The sequence below is a fragment of the Otolemur garnettii genome, unplaced genomic scaffold, assembly GCF_000181295.1.
Source record: "Otolemur garnettii isolate 467f Iridium unplaced genomic scaffold, OtoGar3 scaffold00106, whole genome shotgun sequence".
NCBI classification, from domain to species: domain Eukaryota; kingdom Metazoa; phylum Chordata; class Mammalia; order Primates; family Galagidae; genus Otolemur; species Otolemur garnettii.
In genome coordinates, this window is record NW_003852501.1 from 3,079,011 (window position 1) to 3,102,077 (window position 23,067).

General features: G+C 35.2%; 1 protein-coding gene across 3 annotated transcripts in view; it reads right to left on the reverse strand.

Moving 5' to 3' along the window:
* The window catches only part of XPO4 (exportin 4), a 130,609-nt gene that overhangs the window by 33,613 nt on the left and 73,929 nt on the right, over positions 1–23,067 (reverse strand). For all 3 annotated transcript variants that reach the window (XM_023517231.1, XM_003796700.3, XM_023517232.1), the window contains 3 exons: positions 17,010–17,122; positions 12,060–12,217; positions 11,638–11,812 (listed from right to left, as the gene is read on the reverse strand). In XM_023517231.1, coding sequence (XP_023372999.1) covers positions 11,638–11,812; positions 12,060–12,217; positions 17,010–17,122 — 446 coding nt within the window. The remainder of the gene's footprint in view (positions 1–11,637; positions 11,813–12,059; positions 12,218–17,009; positions 17,123–23,067) is intronic.

Genomic DNA, 23,067 nt, shown 5'->3' on the forward strand with positions numbered 1-23,067 from the left:
AACTGAGTGAATTAAAATATCATCTATTTTTCCTGTCCTTAAAAATATATTATTTGTAATTGTTGAATTTGAGATAATCTATCTATGATATCAGCTAAAACTCAGTCTAAGATTTCACCTATAGTATCAATTTTACCACATTGTGTTGCTGTCTCTTTGGACTCATCACCTAATTTGTTCAATCACTCCGATATGTCGTCTTCTTTTTTTTTTGAGACAGAGTCTCAAGCTGTCATCTTGGATAGAGTGCTTTGACATCACAGCTCACAGCAACCTCTAACTCCTGGGCTCATGTGAGTCTCCTGCCTCCACCTCCCAAGTAGCTAGGACTACAGGTGCGCACCACAACGCCTGGCTATTTTTTGGTTGCAGCCGTCACTGTTGTTTGGTGGGCTCGGGCTGGATTCAAACCCACCAGCTCAGGTGTATGAGGTGGCACCTTAGCCGCTTGAGCCACTGGTGCCAAGCTGATATGTCTTATTCTGTTGGTGATTTCTTTCTCTTTGTTATTAAGGGCAGAGAATGAAAAATTCTGAATTCTCAACAGTAGCTAATGAAATATTTAAAATAAAGAAAATAACTTGAAAGATGTTATCTCCAGGCTTCTTTTTTAGCTTCTTGAAAGATCATGCCATACTTTTAGAAATTCAATGAAGAAAATGGAAAAATAATTAACAGTTGTTTATTTTACTTGCAAGTGATTTACTTCATGACCATATCATTCTTCCAGGTGATTTTTACCATTCTTCCATTTTCTTATTATTTTAGTCTTTTCTACATTGTATATAGGTGGGAAAATTAATGAGTAATGGTGAAAATACTTCCTAAGATGATGAACTAGTAGGATGCTTCGAGATAAGAAAACAGAATACTATGATTCCATAACATATTTTACATGTATAAGAGTCCAGTGTATCCATAGCTAACTGCAAGACATAGTGAGTTTTATTCTATTTCGTTTAAACTAAATGTCCTTTTTGCTCTAAGATCTATAAGAAAAAACGAAAGACGTAAAAACAAATCAATGGTCACAAACATGTAGAACTATACAGAAAAATTCAAAAGCTACCACCTGATGGTATACTGAGGGTTAAGGAACAATATAAGAAATAGCCAAATTGGCCAGTCAGATTGGCGGGTGGCTCACATTGGTAATCCTAGCAATCTGAGGCTGAGTTGGGTGGATTACTTGAGCTCACGAGTTTGAGACCAGCCTGAGCAATATCATGACCCGGTCTCTATAAAATAGCTTGGTGTTGTGGCAGGCACCTATAGTCCCAGCTACTTGGGAGGCTGAGCCAAAAGAATAGCTTGAGCCTAAGAGTTTGAGGTTGTTGTGAGCTATAACGCCATGGCACTCTACCGGAGGCAAGAAATGGGGGGGGGGGGGACAGCTAGCTAAAATCTGTTCAAACATTATCTGTTGTGACGGCGTTGAGGATTCCATATTATTCACCGTCTCCTATACTGAGTTACTTGGTGGCTTGCCTTCCAAGTCACAAGAGATGAGATCTCTAAGCTTGTCAGGAAATTATCTTGTTCTCAGCAATTCCTCAGATGAGTTCTGAAATTGGTGCCTGTTGTAGTAAGTATGATTTTTAATCCTCTACATTCAAGAGGTGTTTTTCTATTTTTATTTTACTTAATATTTGTGGGGGGGTTGTTTATTTTTTTTTTTTGAGACAGAGTTTCACTCTGTCACCCTCAGTAGATTGTCATGACATCATATCTCACAGCAACCTCAGACTTTTGGGCTCAAGCAATTCTCTTGCCTCAGCCTCCCAACTAGCTGGGACTACAGGCACCTGCTACAAAGCCCGGCTATTTTTAGAGATCAAGCCTCACTCTGGCTCAGGATGGTCTCAAACCTGTGAGCTCAGGCAATCCACCTGCCTAGGCCTCCCAAGTGCTAGGATTACAGGCATAAGCCACCGTAACTGGCCTTTACTTAATATTTGTAAAAATTCCTCTGAGAAGGTTAGTTTCCTCCTTTTTGCTTGAGACCCTATAATATTGAGGAATTGTATCTGCCCTCCCACACCAAGTCCATCAAATCCACATATGAAAAGTAAATTTATTTATTATCTATAGACAATCTTACATCCTACACATCAAGACTGCTCTATTCTTTAGTCTTGACTTTCTATTCTGAATCTCTTCTGCAAACTCTAAAAGATTATTTCATCTTAAATGTTTTTTTTACAAGCCACCAGAAATCTTATATGTAACAAAGAGAGTCAGGGAAAAAAATATCACCTCTGATATTGTTTCACTGCTATGCTCATTTACTTTTCTTCCTTCACAACTCTCCAAAGCCTACCTGATTCATGAAGAGCAGGTATGAAAAGTGGCCTTAGGTAGAAAGGACAAAACTGGAAGAATTCTTCAAAAATAGAACTTTTTCCTTTTCTTTTTATTTGAGACAAAATCTCACTATATCGCCCTCGGGAGAGTGCAGTGGCATCATAGCTCACAGCAACCTCAAACTGCTGGGCTTAAGTGATTCTCTGGCCTCAGCCTGCCAGGTAGCTGGGACTACAGGTGCCATCCACAATGCCCAGCTATTTTTTGTTATAGTTGTCATTGTTGTTTTAACTGGCCAAGGCCAGGTTCGAACCCGCCAGCTTCAGTATATGTGGCTGGTGCCATAACTACTGTGCTATAGGCGCCAAGCCCCAAAATGAAAACTTTCCTAAGAATGTCTGAACAAGAAAGTCACATGGTGATTAACACAGAAAGATTTTTCTGCAGCATAATTTAAAATAATGCAAATAAATTCACTGAACCATCGTTTTCAACAATGGTTTCGATGTTTCAACATTCAAACGTTTCATAAAACCAACGTTTCTCCATCGTTTTACATTAAAAACCATGATTTCTAACACAGTTAAGCAACTAAGAATATGCTCATCAATACTAGCAATGACTTTGTCTTTACATAAGTATAATTAAATAAAACCTGGAAAAAATAAACATTAAAACGTTAACAATTAAATTTCAGAAGATGAAACTACAAGTGATTTGCTTTACTTCCAATTCTTTGCTTTTTCAAAATTTTTAGAAAAGTATTAAATTTCTGAGAGGTGCCTATGGCTCAGTGAGTAGTGCACCAGCCCCATATACCATGGATTCAAACCGGCCCTGGACAAACTGCAACAAAAAAATCGCCACACATTGTGGTGGGTGCCTGCAGTCCCAGCTACTCAGGAGGCTGGGGCAAGAGAATCGCCTAAGCCCAAGAGCTAGAGGTTGCTGTGAGCTGTGATACCATGACACACTTCCAAGGACATCAAAGTGAGACTGTCTCTTAAAAAAAAAAAATTCTATATAATTTTTTAAAAAGGCATCATATTTCTATGTGTGAATCAATAAATGACAAGATGGGCATTCACACAAATGTTCAATGTATGGTACAATAAAACAAAGAAATACAAACCATATTCACAGATAAGATTATCCATTAAAAAAAGATTTTAAAGACAAATTATCAGAATCATGAAAGTTTAGTATCAGCGCAACATAAACAAATACCAAATGCACTTCTCTGTCCCAGGAGCAATCTGAAAAATAAGGTTTAAAAAAGATACTATTACAATGGCAACAAAAATATAAGGTAAGTAGGAAAAAATTGTTCCTTTAATGAAGAAAGTTAATATAATGGAAATATTCACTCTTCATAAAGATTCACTATAATCTCAACCATAATCTACCATGAACAACTCACAAAATTTATGTAGAATTAAGGGCCAATTATACCCAAAACTCTTCTTGAAGAATAATGTTCTGCTGCTTATATGATCTCCCCTTAGGACAATGTGATATACAGGCGCAGAAGTAAACAAATTCATCAATGAAGTGACTGGAGAGCTTAGGAAAGACCCACTCAGAGATGAAAACTAGAGTCCTGCATATAATTGAGAAATGAAAAACTATTTAATAAATGTGGCCAATAAAACCTGTTATCCACATGGAAAATAACAAAACTGGATCCCTACTTGATTGACTTTTAAGATGGTAAAGTCATGAAAGGCAAATTTTAAAGGTACAGAAAGGACCAGTGTCTCAAATGAGCAACCAAAATTATAATTAAAAATATATATACATGATGAAAAAAAAAACCACCATGAACTCAAAATCCAATGTGATATCCAGGATTGGATCCTGGAACAGAGAAACTGGTTAAATCCAAATAAAACCTAGAATTTAGTTACTAAGACTATATCAATATTACTTTCTTAGTTTTAACAAATGAAAGCCAGACACAGTGTAGCTCATGCCTGTAAATCCCAGCATTTGGGGAGGCTAAGATGGGAGGATCACTTGAGACCAGGAGGTTGAAGTTACAGTGAGATAAGATTACACCAATGCACTCCAGCCTAGGAGTGACAAACCAAGATTCTGTCTCAAAAAAAGTACCAGCTGGGCACCTGTAGCTCAGTGGCAAGGGTGCCAGCCACATACACTGGAGCTGGCAGGTTCAAATCCAGCTCAGGCCTGCCAAACAACAACTACAACCAAAAAATAGCTAGGTGTTGTTGCGAGCACCTGTAGTTCCAGCTACATGGGAGGCTGAGGCAAGAGAATCACCTAAGCCCAAGAGCTGGAGGTTGCTTAATATTATTAGTACTTGGGAAAGCAAATTGAGACCATATTTTATGGCCAGGCACAGTGGCTCATGCCTGTAATCCTAGCACTCTGAGAGGCCCAGGTAGGTGAATTGCTTAAGCTCAGGAGCTTAAGATCAGCCTGAACAAGAGGGAGACAGACCGTCTCGCTACCAAAAAAGAAAAACTAGCCAGGCGCGGTGGTGGTGCACAGCTGTAGTCCCAGCTACTTGGGAGGCTAAGGCAAGAGGATTGCTCAGGCCCAAGAGTCTGAGGTTGCTATGAGCTATAACACCACAGCACTCTATCCAGGGCAACAGAGAAAAAAAAAAGTTTTTTTAGAAAAAAGGTCTTTCTAAAAAAAAAAAAAGACCATATTTTATACTAGTTAGACAGTGAGTGTTGGTAAGGACATGGATCAATGAAAACTCATACACACTACCAATGAACATGTACACTGGTCCAATCACTTCAGCAAATAATTCAACACTATCGTATATAACATTTATATATCCTATGATTCAAAATTCCACTCCTAGGTTTTTATACATTAGAAAATCTCTCATAAATGTACTAACAAACATGCAAAAGAATGTTTGTTGCAACCCTGTTTATAAGGCAAATGGGAAACTCAGAATTCATTTACAACACAACAGAAAAAAGAAACTGTGCTATTAATATTCACACAGTCTTACAGGAATACATACATATGACTTTAAAAAAGGCAAGGGTTTGGTAAACTTCAAAACAGTGGCCATCTCTGCTGCAGGGGACAGCAGCAAAGGAGATGGAACTGGGATAGAGTACACTGACAACAGCAAGAAGGTACTGCAAATGCTCTTGAATGAGTTCATACATGGCCATTTTAATTTTTATTTTTTTGAGACAGAGCCTCAAGCTGCCCCCCTGGGTAGAGTGCTCTGGCATCACAGCTTACAGCAACCTCCAACTCCTGGGCTCAAGTGAGTCTCCTGCCACCGCCTCCCAAGTAGCTGGGACTACAGGCGTCTGCCACAATGCCCAGCTATTTTTTGGTTACAGCCATCATTGTTGTTTGGCGGGCCCAGGCTGAATTCGAACCCGCCAGCTCAGGTGTATGTGGCTGGTGCCTTAGCCGCTTGAGCCATAGGCGCCGAGCCTGCGTGGCCATTCTATAATAATTTAGAACTACACATATGCTATACATGACATCATAAAAGCAACTGTGGTGATTTTAAGGTTAACAACAGTATATATGTAAAATGATCAAACATGGTGCTCAATTTATTAGGAGCAGGAGAAGGTGGTTTTTATTTCAACAAAAATTCATCAAATACTAAGTACTAAGTAAGCACTGGAATATGGAGATGAATAAGATACTTTCTCCCATAGAAACATGGGCCCTTCCACAGGGCCTGTTTATATATTTAACAAAGCATGTGCTTTGCAGACATCATTTGTTAAGTCTTAACAGTTTATCTTGCCAAAATAAACACAGTGGTAACATATCTTAAAAGGAATTTAGGAATAGCATCCTCTGACCTACACAGACTCGAGAGGAAAAAAAGCAGGATATTTTCTAAGACCTATCTTTGTTGTTTTTTAGTATATGTCTAATATGTTTAATTATTCACATACAGAAAAGTATAAATAAAAAGTAAATGTATTATATGCCTTTCTAATCCCTCCTATTTAGGAGAAGATCACAGGTAGCCTCTAAGAGCCCCAACTCCTCCTTGGATGCAAAATAAAATAAAGATTGGACTTCTAAAAAAGGCATCTGGTTCTTTTTGGACACTAATATAAGCAACCCATCAAGCAAAGTATGAGAAATTTGGTTGATGACAATTGGCAACTAAATCTTTCAGTCTAATCACGGAGAACTGAAACCTAACCTAGCACTTTTTCATAATACCCTGGCCCTGCTCCATGGCTATGCTGGCTAAAACCCAGCAGCCAAGCCAGCAGCACGTGCATAGAGATGACTAAGGAGACCAAGCTAGACGCTATGTGCTCATGACCCGGGTATTGTTAGGCCTGTTGCCAGAGAGGCTTTGGAGAGGGGCTTAGAGCTTATGAGACTACTTGACCCCACTTTACTCCATTTAGAAATACAGAGTAGAGAAAGCAACCAAAGTATGATATCAGCACTTATCTTCCAATGCCCATAATTAGCTTGGAAGTGTAGAGGGAGTAAATTTGCAATCTTTCAGTTGATAGAAAAAAAAAATCTGCTTTTATGTTTTAGCATTATATTCAATATATAATTCCAAAGTAATGATTAATTTTACTTATGAAAATACTGTCGAATGAAGCATTGGAAAGACAACTTTCACTATATAAAATTGCCCCCTCTTCTGATATTGAATCAAATTTCAGAGATTAAAATCTAACATCACTGTATGATTCCAATTATATGACATTCTGAAAAGGTCAAAACTATAGGGAAAATAATAAAAAGATCAAGTGGTGGGTGGTGCCTACGGCTGAAGGAGTAGGGGGCTAGCCCTATATACCAGAGGTGGTGTGTTCAAACCCAGCCCCAGCCAAAACTGCCAAAAAAAAAAAAGAAAAGAAAAGAAAAAAGATAAGTGGTTGCCAGAGGTTGTGGGAGGTGGGTGAACAGGCAAAGCATGGAATTTTCAGGACAGTAAAACTACCCTGTAGGATACCATAATGAGGAATATTATACATTGGTCCAAATACATAGATCATACTATGCCAAGTGTGGACTCTAATGGAAACTATGAACACTCTGGGCAAAAATGATGTGTTAAAGTAGGTTTATCAATTTCAACAAAAGTATCACTCTTATGTGAAATGCCAATGGGAGGGACTATATGTTTGGAGGATGGGGGCATATGGAAACTTGGTATTTTCACTCAATTTATGCTGTGAACCCAGAACTGCTCAAAAATATAAAGTATGTGTGTCTATGTATATATTATAAAAGTATACAAGATAAACATCACGATAGGGCAGTTAGAAGATTGATTATATACTGCAAACAACCCCAAATCAAGTTACTCCTAACAAAGATGATACCATGGTTACCATCAGATATTTGGCTCTAATCCAGCCCACAATAATTATTTTTTTGCCCATGAATAGCAAATAACCATCATGAAACTCCAAATCCTTTCATGAAATTACAACATTCTGTTTATCATCAAAACTACCTCTACATGTAAACATAAACAGATAGGAAAAAGTATATAATTCAAAGATAAATACAGTGAGATGAATACGGGTAATTAATTTTCACAGAAAATTTTATTTATAGGAAACAGCCTTTAAGAACTTCCTTAATCTTACTTAACTTTGAGTTCCATATTTCCAGCCTGAGGTTGACGTACTATATCATTCTTTGTAAGAATTTGGGAGTGAAAACAAATTCAACTATCAGAGATTGTAGATGCTGATGAAAAACTGCCAAGAACACTAGCTGGGAAGTTCACTAGCAGCATCTGCTTATAAACATGATAAAAAACTCATTTGGCAGGAATAAATTATGCAACAGAAACTTTACTTGCAAATAACAGGAAAAGAAAAAAGTCACAGGTATATTTGGGGAGGAGGTTCTATCAATATACTACATTATTTCTTTTCTTTTTGAGACAGACTCTCACTATGTTGCCCTCAATAGAGTGCCGTAGTGTCACAGCTCACAGCAACCCCAAACTCCTGGGTTTAAGCGATTCTCTTGCCTCAGCCTCCCAAGTACCTGGGACTACAGGCACCCACCACAACACCCGGCTATTCTGTTATTGTTGCAGTTGTCGTTGTTGTTTAGCAGGCCTGGGTATGTGGCCAATGCCCTATGCACTGAGCTACGGGCATCTAGCCTAATTATCTCTTAATCTGATTGCGTGATACACAGCTGTTTGCTTATTATTCTTTATATTTTTATAATATGTAAAATCAGTGTGTCATATAAAGAAATATTTCATAATAAGTTTCAAACTTACAAGCACTGGCACAACCTCGTGTCTGATGACAGATCACAAATAATATTCATACGGCATAGTATAAAACATTAACAAGGATATATGGAAGATTAAAGACTGAAAGAGGTATAGTATTAGTTCATATAGACTTGTTCCTAGTATAATGTTATTAAGATAAACATGGCAATAATAGAGAGAAGTGACAAGAATGTCACAAATAAAACTTCATGAACTCTCCACTTAAAAACATGAATTAAGAAGACTTTGTAAAATGCAAAAGAAATTAATTTATCATCTAGTTAATTTTTTTTTCCAGCCTTAAAGTACAGAATTAATTTCACTTCAGACTACCTATACAGCTAATAATATTCCTGGCTTCTGAAATTCTCCAAAATAATTGATTTAGTAGACAAGTATTTGGTCTATTAAAACTATCCAGGGCAGCGCCTGTGGCTCAAAGGAGTAGGGCACCGGCCCCATATACCAGAGGTGACAGGTTCAAACTGGGTCTCAGCCAAAAAAAATTATTCACCAAAACACCAAGAGTCCAAATTGTAATTTACACAAAGAGTTTTGAATGTTACACTCCTGAATATACTTTCTTCCTTTTGGAAAGGCATGTGAATTTCCAAATTCTTGGAATGTGATCCAATCACACAACCATAACTCGCTATAACCTCAAAGCTCTAGCTACAGGGATACTCCTGCCTCAACCTCCCAAGTAGCTGAGACTATAGATACACACCATCACATCTGGCTATTTTTTTCTACTTTTTTTGTAAACAGGTTCCCCATAGATTGCCTGGCTAGTCTGAAGCTCCTTGCATCAAGCTATCATATTCCTCAGCCTTTCAAAGCAGTGGGATTATAGGCATGAGCCACTACACCCAGCCTGAATTTCCAAATTCTTAATGTAAAGGATTATGTATATATTTAGACCCCATGGTACATTGTGGGTGCTCAATAAACTTTTACATAATTGAAGAGTGGGCTGCCGTCTCAGGCACTCACCCAAATTACATGGCATAGAAGGATGATTCCTTTTTTTCTACCTCATTCTGCCACTCAATTTTTAAACCCCAGACCCAATGGATCTGGTTATATTTCTAATGCTAGCATTACAGACAACATACGAGATTCTGTATAGATTAACAGTTATGACAGTATGTAAGTTTTATTTTAAATCCTCTCTACTTCATTGCAAGTCTAAGAATTCTGTGAAACACTGGTTCTGCACTAGGATTAGTGCAACAGATTTAAACAATCAGAGGTGACTCATACACACAATTCATAAAACAATGCATGGTAAAATTATTTAATAGAATTAAATACAACACTGAACTAATTTTTAAAACATTTCTTTCACTAAGAATCTATTGTATAGCAAGAAAAAAGTTTCTTCTTGGGAAGAAAAATTCTTGATACTAATGTGATTTAGAAGTGTCCTTGCCTACTGGCTTAACCTGTGAGAGAAGAGATTATTTAAAACAGGACCACCTCCACTTGCATTTACCTGAGAGTCTTTATTTATAGAGAGCAATGCTAGCCTTCAGCCAAGTTGTTCTGTGGCTGTTAAAGCTTCTTGATATTATTTGTGGCTCCCTAAAGCCCAGAATCTTTTCCTTATACCCCAGAAATTAAATTATTATCTATTGCTGTACTGAAGAACTGAGAGTGATTGTAGAGATGAAATAAAATTGCCTTAAAGATAAAAATTCTAACAGTAATTGTTCATATTAATACATTTACTATTGTATAAAATATACTAGAACACACATTTGAATTGATTCAGCAAAATTTGAGAAGATTATGATCTGAAGTGTATATTCTAGTTTGTTTCTTGGTTTCTTTTGTCAGCAAAAAATTTGGCAAGGGGAAAATAAACAAACCAAGGGGGAAAGGGAAGCTACAAAGAAACCTCCTTAAAGGAAAGCTGACTAGTTCACAAGTGATGATCATTTGACAGGGGTCTGAGAAAAGCTTAACTACTTAAAACTTTCCTGGATTTTTATGTTTACTACATAAATTAACCCCCTGAAAAATTCAAACCTGGCATATGATGACTTTAAACTTACATTTCTTTACTGCCTACATTTCTTCTACCATATAAATATTTCTGACCAAATTCCTTTCATCATCAAGTCACCAAAGTACCCAATTACATAAATATAGTCACTCCTGAGTTCTTTATTCTCTGAACACATCTGAAGAGATAAGAAAAAGTCACAGACATGTTGCCAGACCCCCACCAAAAACAACTTAGGATTCAACATGAAATTTTAATTAGTATCTACAAATAGTCATTTTACTCCTAAAATCTACATTTTAATTCATAAAAGCAAAAATTAGTTTCAACAATTTAATAACTACTTTGTAGGAAAACATCAATTATTTTCCATTATTAATTTAAGTATTCACAGTCATTGTTACAAAAGCAGTTACATTATCAAGGGGCTTTAGCACATATTTTCTAAAATATAAAATTTGGAAAATATCCATATTAAAATTTATATTAAAAAATCTTCAGTATTGTTAGTGGCCTTAATTTTAAAGTAAATTCTACCAAGATATATTATTAAACTATGCCACCAAAAAATAAAAAGCATAGTATAATCAAAGTAAGTATTATTACAATGATTTGAACCAAACTATACTTAATTTCCAAACAATTCCAAAATAAAAAATTCTCAAAAACCAAAATACATAAAATTACACATAATCACAGCCATAAATTACATATCACAGCAGCACCCTATATATTTAATCAATCTGTATTATTAAAATGGGCTTTCAACATGTTTAAAAAAATTTTATCACTTACATTTAAATTCACATAATTTTTAATATAAGCATTTCATTCCATTTCCATACATTCAGGTACTAAATTTTCTCAAAATTAAAATCTTAACCCCAATAAATAGAACCTACTAAAGTGATTTTAATTCACTTGTTTTTAAAAGTCATGTACCCAACACATCATCAAATAATTTGTACATATAAACAAAAATGTAATTTTAACAATAGCTAGCACTCGAAATAAAAATGTTCCACCAGCACAGTAAATTTTCTTGTAAAAAACATAAATTTATTTGAAAACAGTCACTCACCACTTCTTCCAATGCAGCACTTCGCCCAAAAGAACAAGTGAGGTGTGTGAGGCAGTTAACAAAGGAGGAGAAAAGTTCATTTGGAATGGCAGTTAAAACATTTCGAGGGAACACAGTTATCAAGTTGCTTATAATGCTGGAGATTCCCACAGCTTCAGAATCTTCTATTTCGATTCTACAAACCAAACAATGAATATTTTTAAGTGACTGTAGAAGAAAAGTTACAATAATTCATTTCCAAACACACAAATATTCTTACTCATTTTAAATGGCAAGTCTCTGTGTATTACTTCAAATTACCCATACTTTACTTCAAAATAGAAGGGAGAAAAATAAATCATTAGTTTCTTTCTTTCCTCACTACTGAACACAGAAAAAAACGGAGAGCTCATTTTTCAGTTATAAAGGGCGAGTATACCTACCCATTGATAGTATTCAGTAATCCCTCAATGAAATGTGCTAGATAATCAACTTGTGATCCTTCATCAGGGAAGATGGGTCCATGGAGAGAAGCTAACTGGGCAAGGCACTGCAGAGAATCTTGTGCCATATCTGAATCTTCTCTGATTTTTCGATGTACCTGTTAGAAAGAATTACTAATCCATAAAAATAAATTCTTCCTTTGTAAGGGTCACGTGTCTACATGCCAAATGAGGCAAGAAAAAAATTTACTGTAGCTGGTTATTTCTAGAAAATTAAATCCTGAAGTAAACTAAATTTGAAAATTGTTCCTCAGTCCACTTTATATCATAGGCCATGATTTTAAACATATCAATTCATTTTTAACTGAGGGTTACCTACATTTTGAAAAATGAACGTCTCCAGCATGTTATGACAAAGAGAGAAACAGATGCCAGCCCATCAGACATACTGCTTCTTCTAAAAACAGCAACAACGACAGTCATCTGTATTATGCTAACTATGCCTAGCTACAGCTTCTTGCTAAAGTTAGCAGACAAGTTCAATCAGGAGTATATAAGTGCCGCTTTAGTGAAGTAAACAGTTGCACACTTAGAAAACCAATAAACGTGCGAGTCATTAAGAAAGTTCTGAAGATATACAAAAATCAAGAAAAGTAAAATCCACACAGATGGAAATAATTAAAGCACTCCTAGCAACACTGATAAGCCAAGCATGCTGCAATCTGCACGAGTAAGAAAGGACACTGTCGATTGTGTTTGTTGGAAGTGATATAATGGACCATAACACAGTTCATCTCAAAACTTTAGTAGTCATCTATGTATTACAAAAATCTCTAAATAAGCAGATGATCAGTTAGCTCAGTTGGTTAGAATGTGGCATTAATAAAAAAATCCTTAGACCAATCATTCATTTATTCAACCAACATATTAGTACACTCTTCATTAATCTTCGGATTGCCTACAATTCATCTGAACTTCACTTTATCCTACACCACTGCCATTAATAAATGCTAAAAAGTTCTAAATAAAAATTCTATTTAAATTATACTTAAATCCATGTAAAAGTTCATCTAGATTTTATTTCAATGATGTAATATGGATGTGATACATCTGGTATGCAGTGCTCTGTATGAAGGAAATGCTCTCAAAATATTGCTCCCTAATTGCACATTATTGCTATTCTCAGGTACTAAAGGTTTCACTTCTGTGATCTGACATAATTTAAATTAACCAAGAAAACTTAAGTGAAGAAATTATATAATTATTAATCTAAATCTACCCAACATTTACTGTGACCCTTTTGTACTTTCCACAAGCACTTAACTATTCTAGCTCTTTGCTTTCCTACACAACATTCTCTACTTTGTAATGTTAGGTAATACTGACCATTATTCACTATTTGTTTCAGGTTATGTCCACTTTGATTCTGCAAATCATTTATAAATTACTACAGGTTAGAACATTTCTTTAAGTACTCACTGGTATGCTGGGCCACAATGACCACTCAAATCCTTGCTCACTGACTGATTCCATTAATCCTTAGTCCTTGAACTTCTTAAGGTTCTGGTAATAAAATTTAAAATACTAAAATGACTCTAAAAATTACAAAACTAATAGATCTATTGGTATGCTTAAGATGCTATATTCTGTGGACTAGGACAGGCACTGGCAAAGAACAGCCCACAAGCCAAATGTGGCCTCCTGCCTATTTTTGTGTGCCTGCAAGCTAAGTTTTTTCATTTTTACATGGAGGAGGAGGCAGAAATCAAAATAATAATATTATGTGTCCTGTGAAAATTCTACAAAATTCAGATTTTAACAGCCATCAATAAAGGTTTACTGGAACACCACCACACTTGTTTGTTTATATGTCATCTATGGTTGCTTCTGTACTACAAGGGCAGAGTTGAATACAACCCTATGTTCTGCAAAGCCTAAATTACTTACTATCCAGCCCTACACAGAAAAAGTCTGTAAATCCCTGATCTAGAATACAAATGTTTTTCAAACTATATTCCAATATATTTTAAGTTTTATATATTAAATTCAGAGTACAATTGACAAATCCAATGTCCACATTGTCTAGTTCATGAACTTTTGAACTCAACTCATAAGTTATTTATCTGAAATCCACAGCTAAACTTTTAACTTATTTATCTGAAATCCACAGCTAGACTTTTAACTTATTTATCTGAAATTCACAGCTAAACTTTTAACATCTTAACTAGGAATCCAATCAACATTTAAGCACAACATCCAGGGATACATTCTAAGAGACCTAATGTAATCTGGAACAAAAGAAACCCATCTCACAATCTTCTGTACCCAGAGAGTCAGATGGTTGCTGATTCTTGGTCTAGAGTAAGGAATGGAGTGAAAGAATATCCTCAATTAAATAGCTAATGCTGACATTGTAATAAAATAAAAATAAGTAAGTGTACTTAGAGATTGCCTATATTGCTCAAGCTTAACTGAACATAAAACTTATCATTCTTACAGCATACAGATTCTTGCCCTTCTTTCAAAGTCAGCATTACAAAAGATTTCTATTATATCTGAACATGTATGTCAGTAAAAACTATTACAAACTGAATTTACCACCTAAATATGGGAAAGAGGCACAGGGATCAGGGAAAGTCAAGTCTAGCAGGATACATGCTGAGGTGAACAGGAAGGCTATTCATCAAGACAAGAAATAAAAAGGAGAAGCAAGTTAGTAAGATGACGAATTCTACTGGAACATGTTAAATCTGAGATGTCCGTGAGCCATCCAAATTAAAACACTCAGTAAGCACTTGGATTATAAGGCCCTGGAACTCTTGAGCAGCCTGTGCTGAATATAGACTTAGGAGTCATTGGTGAACTGGTGCCTGCAAGACTACATGCAGAAGAGATAGCCCTAGCAAAGAGTACAGAGTCACCAAAGTTGAGATTTAAGATAGAAATCCCAATACTTATGCAATGAGCAAAGAAAGAAGAGGCCATAAATGAGATCAAGAAGAATCTGTCAAAAAGGTAGGAGGAAACCTAATGAAAGTGGGTTTTTTCAAAACCTCATGAAAAAAAAAGAAAAATAGCGAAGTATGTAGACTTCTGAAGGGCAAAATACAACCAAAAGTCTTCAAACATACTTACACAGTCTTATGATCATCATGTTTAAAGTCCTGATCTGATGTAACAGTATATTTATACATGTTATCTATTCAAATCTAGCACAATAGTGATATCCAGTGGAAAAGTGCTTTAAATTAGGCATGAATTCACATGAGAGAAAATAAATTTGACAAAAATTAAATAAAAATATTAGCCATTATAAATCTTATATTAATAGAATTAAATTGTTCATAAACTGTTTAAATGAAAGTAACTAGCCACAAACATAAAACTGTTAAAATAAAGTAAAAAGGGTTAACTTGCAAATTCAAAAGTTATTTGCATGTGGTAGTTCACAGCTGACAGAAGCAGCTGTCTAGTTTGTCTAGACAGCTGTTCAGATTTGGTGGAGTTGTTTCCAGCACTGCCAGTAAGTTTTTCACCTTTTCAAAAACTGCTGGAGTGGGATCTACTTTCCATCAAGTGCATAATGCAAAGACTTGAACTTGATTTCATATCAAAACAATTCCTGTCAGATGAGGCAGGCAACAGAATTTTAAAATTTAGTTACAATTATCTCTTTGATCTTGATAGTGTTTTTAGTCATCATTTCTCCAATTTTAAAATGAAAATGCAAGGTAATAAACACTCAGTCTGAAGATTTCTACAGAAAATACCTTTATGCATACCCAAGAATGGGTAACCTTCTTCTAGATATCTTATAATATATAACCATATAAGAACAGTATTTTAAATGGTTCAATCAAAAAAGGCAGTAGTAAGGCTCATCCATAATATTTTTAAAACATGAAAAGGTAAAAAACTATAATTAATGATGGGGATTAAGCAAGATAGCTTTCTTTTTTCTTTTTAATTGGCCTTTATTTGGGCTTTTGTCCAAAAATCATTATATATAACTAACTTGTATACTTACCCTATTACTGCAAATTAGCATCTAACACACACAGACACAGGCACATACATATTTTCCAGATTTTAAATACTTCACTGGGGATGTGAGAACATACTGTTTACCTTTTAACATTTATCCAATAAAAGAAAACTGCCTAAAGTTATACTACTCAACTTAACCCAAAACTGATAAATATAATCAGTACATAAAAAGTACACTACACTAGACCAGTGCTTAAAATGTGGTACAGAGACCTCCTAGAGCTTCCTAAGACCCCTTTGAGGTTGTCTGTGGAGGCAAAATTATTTTCATAGTAATAATAAGACAGTATCTAGTTTTTCCATTCTCACTGTCATATATTATAGAGTTTTCCCGAGGCCAAATGATGTGTGGTACTGCAACTGATTAAAGGCTGCAGAAGGTAACAGCATTTGGCTGTCTTCCGATAAACCTGACATTATAAAGATTTACAAAAACATAAAATAATGCCACTCTTCTTATGAAACTTGCTTTGTTTTAAAAATAAAGTCAGTAGTTCACTAAAACTCTAGGTTCATATATAATAGTTTCTTATTGCTTTATTTAATGAATCAATCATTTGTTAAAGTTCTCAGGTTCAATTTTTAATAGGATATGTATCAACAGCTATAATCCACATAAACAAAAACTCTTTGGGGTCTCCAGTAATTTTTGAAAGTATAAAGCAGTCCTGAGATAAGAAGTTACATCTGCTCTAAGATATTAAACCTTTTATAACTAAGTAATACTTTTATAAATTAGCAAGAATTTCTTTATATAATTTCTGTTTAAGCAAATATATATTTTAAAGAGAAGCTTTCAGACAGAAAATCAATCGTTCCTATCTTACTTAAAAAAAAAAAAAATACAAAGGCATTTCCCTCTTTCTGTGGCCCTTGCTACTAGAGATGAAGACTAAGACTTACTGTGAAGAAAAGCTCCATAACTCTGCTGTCCAGGAGAGTCTCCCGCCAGGACTCTGTTGGCTTCAACAGCACATTTTGTGAGGATTCAAACATAGCTATATAATGTCTGCCCAGTTTCTGGTGTCAAGGTCAACAACAATAACATTCTTACTTTGTCTAAAGCATAAGTATATCCTAAATATATCAGGAGCCATCCAGAAAGAATGTAATGGTAACAGTTTAAGCCTCTTCACATATGCTACATAATTCATGCATGAAGCTAAGGAATAAGTACTGAGAAAAAGAATGTTATAGGAATGTAAAATAATAGTTTCATTGTAATTATGTGTCATGCGGCAGGGATACAGAAACTTTGATAACCAGAGATCTAAATGGTGACAACAGAAGGAAAACACTAATTGCAAAAGACATTGACAAAATATATATAAAAAGAAGAATCAATTTCTGCAAGTTTGTCTTATTTTCCCCAACATCATATAACAGTTAAAAGGATATACACAAAACAAAATAGCATTTTTTTCAAAAGAAATATATTCACTGGGAAAAGAATTTTAAAAATAAATAATAAGGAAAGTAAACATACATCCTATTGAAGAACAAAAACTATCACAGATCACAGAATCCAAATACCAAGTCTAAACAACAAAATAATCCACTGACAAAAAAACTTCGTAGAGGCTTATTTAAAATTCCACAGACTAAACAGCAATTTATGGGGCATTCAGGCATTGAATGTCAAACATGCCTGAAATAGAATACTGTTTTTGACATAAAGTGTTTGAAATACATTTTAGGTGTTTATGAATACAATTCACTCAATAACACTGCCATAGTAACTGAGGCTTTTTAAGAAATAAAGTTTGAGGATTAAAACCATACTTATGCCTATTCGATGGCGAATCAAATGCCCAGTTAAAATACCTCAACTAGGCAACACTGATATCACTAAATGAGAAATCTTAACAATAGTTACTCAAAACTATACTTTGCAAAAATTAGATAAAAATTCAAATGCTGTATTTTCATGCAAGCCCAAATAATTCTTGTTATTTTAGGGGGGGTTTTGAGACAAAATCTCATTCTGTTGCCCAGGCTAAAGTGCCTTGATATCAGCTTAGCTCACAGTAACCTCAAACTCCTGGCTTCAAGCAATCCCCCTGCCTTCAGCCTCCCAAACGGCTAGGACTACAGGTGCCTACTACCATGCCTGGCTAATTTTTCTATTTTTTCTAGAGTGCAGGTTGTCACTTTCACTCAGGCTGGTCTCAAACTCCTAAGCTCAAGGGATCTTCCTGCCTCGGCCTCCCAGAGCACTAGGATTATAAGCATAAGCCACCATGTCCAGGCCCAAATCATTATTTTAAAAGAGAACTTATTAATCATAGAGAAAATTAAAGGCTATGATAACACATTGGGAACCATTTTTTAAAAAACATTTCTGCCTACCCCCCCCCTTAAAATAGCTAATATTATTTTTGTCTCTGAAGAGTAAGGAAGACCACTGTAAGTTATTTCAAGAAGTCACCTCAAAAATGTTCCACAACTCCCTTAGACTAACAAAAGTGAAAATCAAACCAAGTTCATTTAAACTTCACTTCTTTCTTCCTTATCTGCCCTCTTGTGGAGGTGCAGGGAAAGAAGAGAAAGCCAAAAGAAAAGGAACCACTGAACTCAAAGTACGCCTGAATTTGAAAAAGAAGAGAAAAAAATGTCAGTCCATGAATACTAAGAGTTATTGATACGACCTAGGTTCATTTTCTCACTGGGCACTTATTCTGGCCTAAGGTTAATGCTATATCCTTCACTTAATACAATACACTAATTGAATTCTAGACCCTTAAAATGTGGTTTAAAAACGAAGGCTTAATTTTCTTCTATGGAAAGAAACTAAAATATTTATGGATCAAATTTACTTGACATCCAGGATTTCCTTTAAAATACTCCTGGGATGGCAGGGTATAGATGAAACAAAGCTGAGCTGTGAACTTACCGCAGTGAAAGCTGAGTATTCTACATTTGTAAATCCTCAGAATTTCCCACAATGAGAAAGGGGAGGTGAGGTTATAGTATATGAAATAAATCAAGTAAGGCAATCAATTATTAGTAATTCGTGAAAATAGACACATATTCTATTTATTCTTTTCCAGTTTTATTTCCCTTTATTTTGAATATGCCACTTATTTAACTTAAAGGTAAACTTTGAGGTATGTAAACTGTTCAATAAATAATCAACAGCCATCCTAGATGCTGTGTTAAGCAAAAATGCACAAATTATAACAATCTAGTTCCATATTTTAGTTTACCATCTGACATTAAAAATGATACTAAATTGTTTATTTTTTAGATAACCAAATCAAACAAAATATATGTATATAACTACTAAACATTTTTAATCAGGACAATAACTTATTAATACTTTATATGCTTATAAAACAGTGGTTCTCAACCTTCCTAATGCCTCCTAATGCTGCAACCCTTTAATACAGTTCCTCATGTTGTGGTGACCCCCAACCATAAAATTATTTTCGTTGCTACTGCATAACTGTAATTTTGCTGCTGTTATGAATCGTAATGTAAATATCTAATATGCAGGATGTATTTTCATTATTACAAAGGGGTTGCAACCCTATAGGAAAAAGCTCAAGCACAGATAAAGAACATAGGTGGCAAAACCAAAGGGAATAATATTTACAAAGTTTGCTACTTTTGGAAATATGGAAAAGTTTATTCCAAGTGAATGAAGAAGGCTTTCCACATTCTAACAAAACCTGCCAGCCATAATACAGCAAGGGGACTAACAACGTTTTTTACTAAGTGGGAGGTGGTAACTCCAAAGATTACTAAATCTTACAAAAGTATTGATAAAAAGAGAAAGAAAAAGAAATCTTACAAAAAGAAACTAAACCTAAACAAAGATTCTTATGTAATTCTCTCCTTTACCATTTTTTAATTATAAAAGCACATGCTCCATAAAACTTCTGGATATCAATTATTTATTTAAAGGAAAATGAATATGAGTTTAAAAGAGAGCCTCTTCCAGATAGGAAATGGAATTAACTGTAATTGCCCACCTAAACATCAGGTTCGAAACAGTCCTCAAATCTTATTTTTTTAATCTTGGTTTTCCCCTCTCCTGTTTTTAAGTACACCATAGTGTCCCTGGTGCCCAACTGTATGGCCTAATTTCTCAAAAAAAGTTGATAACCAGAATATTGTTAAGATATGCATTTCTTACATTTAGCCAACAGCACGGGGAGATTTGTGAGTTTAATATATAATACCTCTCGGAAAATACTTTTCCCCATAATTACTTTAAAAGTCAATGGGAGTTTTATTTTCTAACTCCAAACCTAGAAAGAATTATTATCCCCAGCATATTGTTTGCCTCCTATTAACAAAGCACACCTGTAATACACCATGCAAAAAGGCCACAGTATATTTATTCTCCACTAAAGAGCTAATCAACAACACTATACACTTAACTACCTTCTTTTTAATCAGCCAGTCTGGCAATACTACTACTAATACCACATTTTAATAACAATACACATAACTACTTTTATAAGATACAACCCTATACCTACAAATAATATCCCACTCTACTAAAACATTTAACTATCCTGAAAAGCACTTAATGAAAAGTTAAACAGAAAAATAACAAAAAGAACAGTATAATAATAAATAGAACTAATTTTTAAGAAGGCTATTCTAAAAAGAAATGTGCATTTCAGTTACCAGATTGTACTGTGACACTGTTGAGGTTGTTGCCTCTGAATTAGAGACTCTGCAGGCTCTTATGGGAGAGGGAAGCTTACTATTCATTGCATGTTTATGATTACCTGAAATATTGTTATTTTCAATGTACATATATTATTTTTCAGTTTTAAAAAACTACTATAGAGCATATCACAATGTGAGAATACCTGTACACAGATTTAGACTATATATTTACATTTTAAATAATGTAAAGAATTAAGGTAATTCATTTTTAATCAGTATTCTCAAATAATCAACTATTTCTGTCTGTATGTATAAGAAATCCAAACATATCACTTCTATCCCTGACAATTCTTAATAATACTCTAAAACTCAAATAAACCACTACCACCAGAATTTAGAAACACAACATTCCTATTCTCAAATCACTATTTTTAAAATGATTTAAAGGTCAAGTAATACAATAGTCCCACTTAATAATTTTAATAAAATAATAGTTTCCATTTAAAAGTTTTAAAATGTTTGGTCTACAGCCACTAGTTTAATACATTATCTGGAAATTGCATTGCTTTACTTTTCTTAAAGAACTATGTCACCAATAAAAGAGCAGTCTGACAATGAATTGATTATTTACTACACAATCTTTTATTACATGTATTATGAGCTTGTCAGATGTTATGAGATATATGAGTCACAGCAGATTGGCACTGGTTAAACAGGTATCATTTTACCAAAGTTCATAAGAGTAGAATTCAAACATTTTCTTGGGCTATGACTTTATATTTTTTTCTAAAATAAATTATGTGAATTTATTTTTATTTATCTGAATTTGTGTAAATTTGTGTGTGCGAAAATAATTCATCTATAACCAAACAAAACACAATTCCACAACAAGAAAAGCAAATAGAAGACGGCACCTGTGGCTCAGTGGGTAAAGCACCAGACCCATATACCGAGGGTGGGCAGGTTCAAACCTAGCCCCAGCCAAACTACAACAACAACAACAACAAAAATAGTCAGGCCTTCTGGCGGGCGCCTGTAGTCCCAGCTACTCAGGAGGCTGAGGCAAGAGAATCGCCTAAGCCCAGGAGCTGGAGGTTGCTGTGAGCTGTGATGCCATAGCACTCTACCCAGGGCAATAAAAGTAAGACTCTGTCTCAAAATAAAGCAAATAGAGCTGCTTTTTGTTTTTTAATAGTCATTTATCTTTTTTAAAAAAAGTGTCACCTATGAGTGGTAGTGCATGCCTGTAATCCCAGTATTTGGGGGGGATCAACAGAGAAGAATCATTTAAGTCCAGGAGTTCATAACCAGCCTCAGCAACATAGCAAGACCCCGGTCCTACCAAAAAAAAAAAAAAAAGCCAGGTGTGGTGGCTTGAACCTACAGTCCCAACTAGTCAGGAGGCTGAGGAAGGAGGATCATTTGAACCTTGGAGTTCAAGGCTACAGTGAGCTATGATTATGCCACTGTAGTCCGGCCTGTGTAACAGAGTAAGACCCTGTCTCTTAAAAAAAAAAAAAAATTGGCTCAGCATCCGTAGCACAGTGGTTACAGTGCCAGCCACATACACCAAGGCCAGTGGGTGCAAACCTGGCCTGGGCCAGTTAAACAATGACAACTGCAACAAAAAATAACTGGGCATTGTAGCCGGCATCTGTAGTCTCTGCTGCTTGGGAGGCTGAGACAAGAGAATCACTTAAGCCCAAGAGTTTGAGGTTGCTGTGAGCTCCCAGGGCAACACAGTGAAACTCTGTCTCAAAAACAAACAAACAAACAAAAAATTTGCCATCTACATCGACTCTTCCTTTACCTTCCTATGTTTTCATCAAATTAAAGAGTTAATATTTCTGTCACTATACCAAACTCAAGTCTATTTCCTCTTAGCAAGGGTTCCAGGAAGAGATACAATTCTGAAGTGCTAAAACCCAACCAGTCTTCTAAGCTCAACACTATCATAATCCCCTGGAAAGTCAATTACAGCAAATTCAACTGTACCACTAACATTCAATTCAACACACGTAAATTCAACTGCACCACTAACAGTGTACCTCTCCATTCCCTGCTCTCTCTCTCACAACAATTTTACCTAGCTCTAAAATTCTCTGCTTAGGAAAGCTCATCAACTTCTGAATCAGAGGCATATACACTTGTACCACCTGCCCTATTCTACAACTACATGATCAGAGACATACACACACTAGGCTAAGAACCAGAAGGACAGAGCTTAATTGCACCCTGCTACTGACTGTCACTGGATAATCCTACTGAATCTTCTGCCTCAACTTCTCATACAACAAACAGTCTTTTCAGTAAGCAATAAAAAACATGGGGGAAGGGG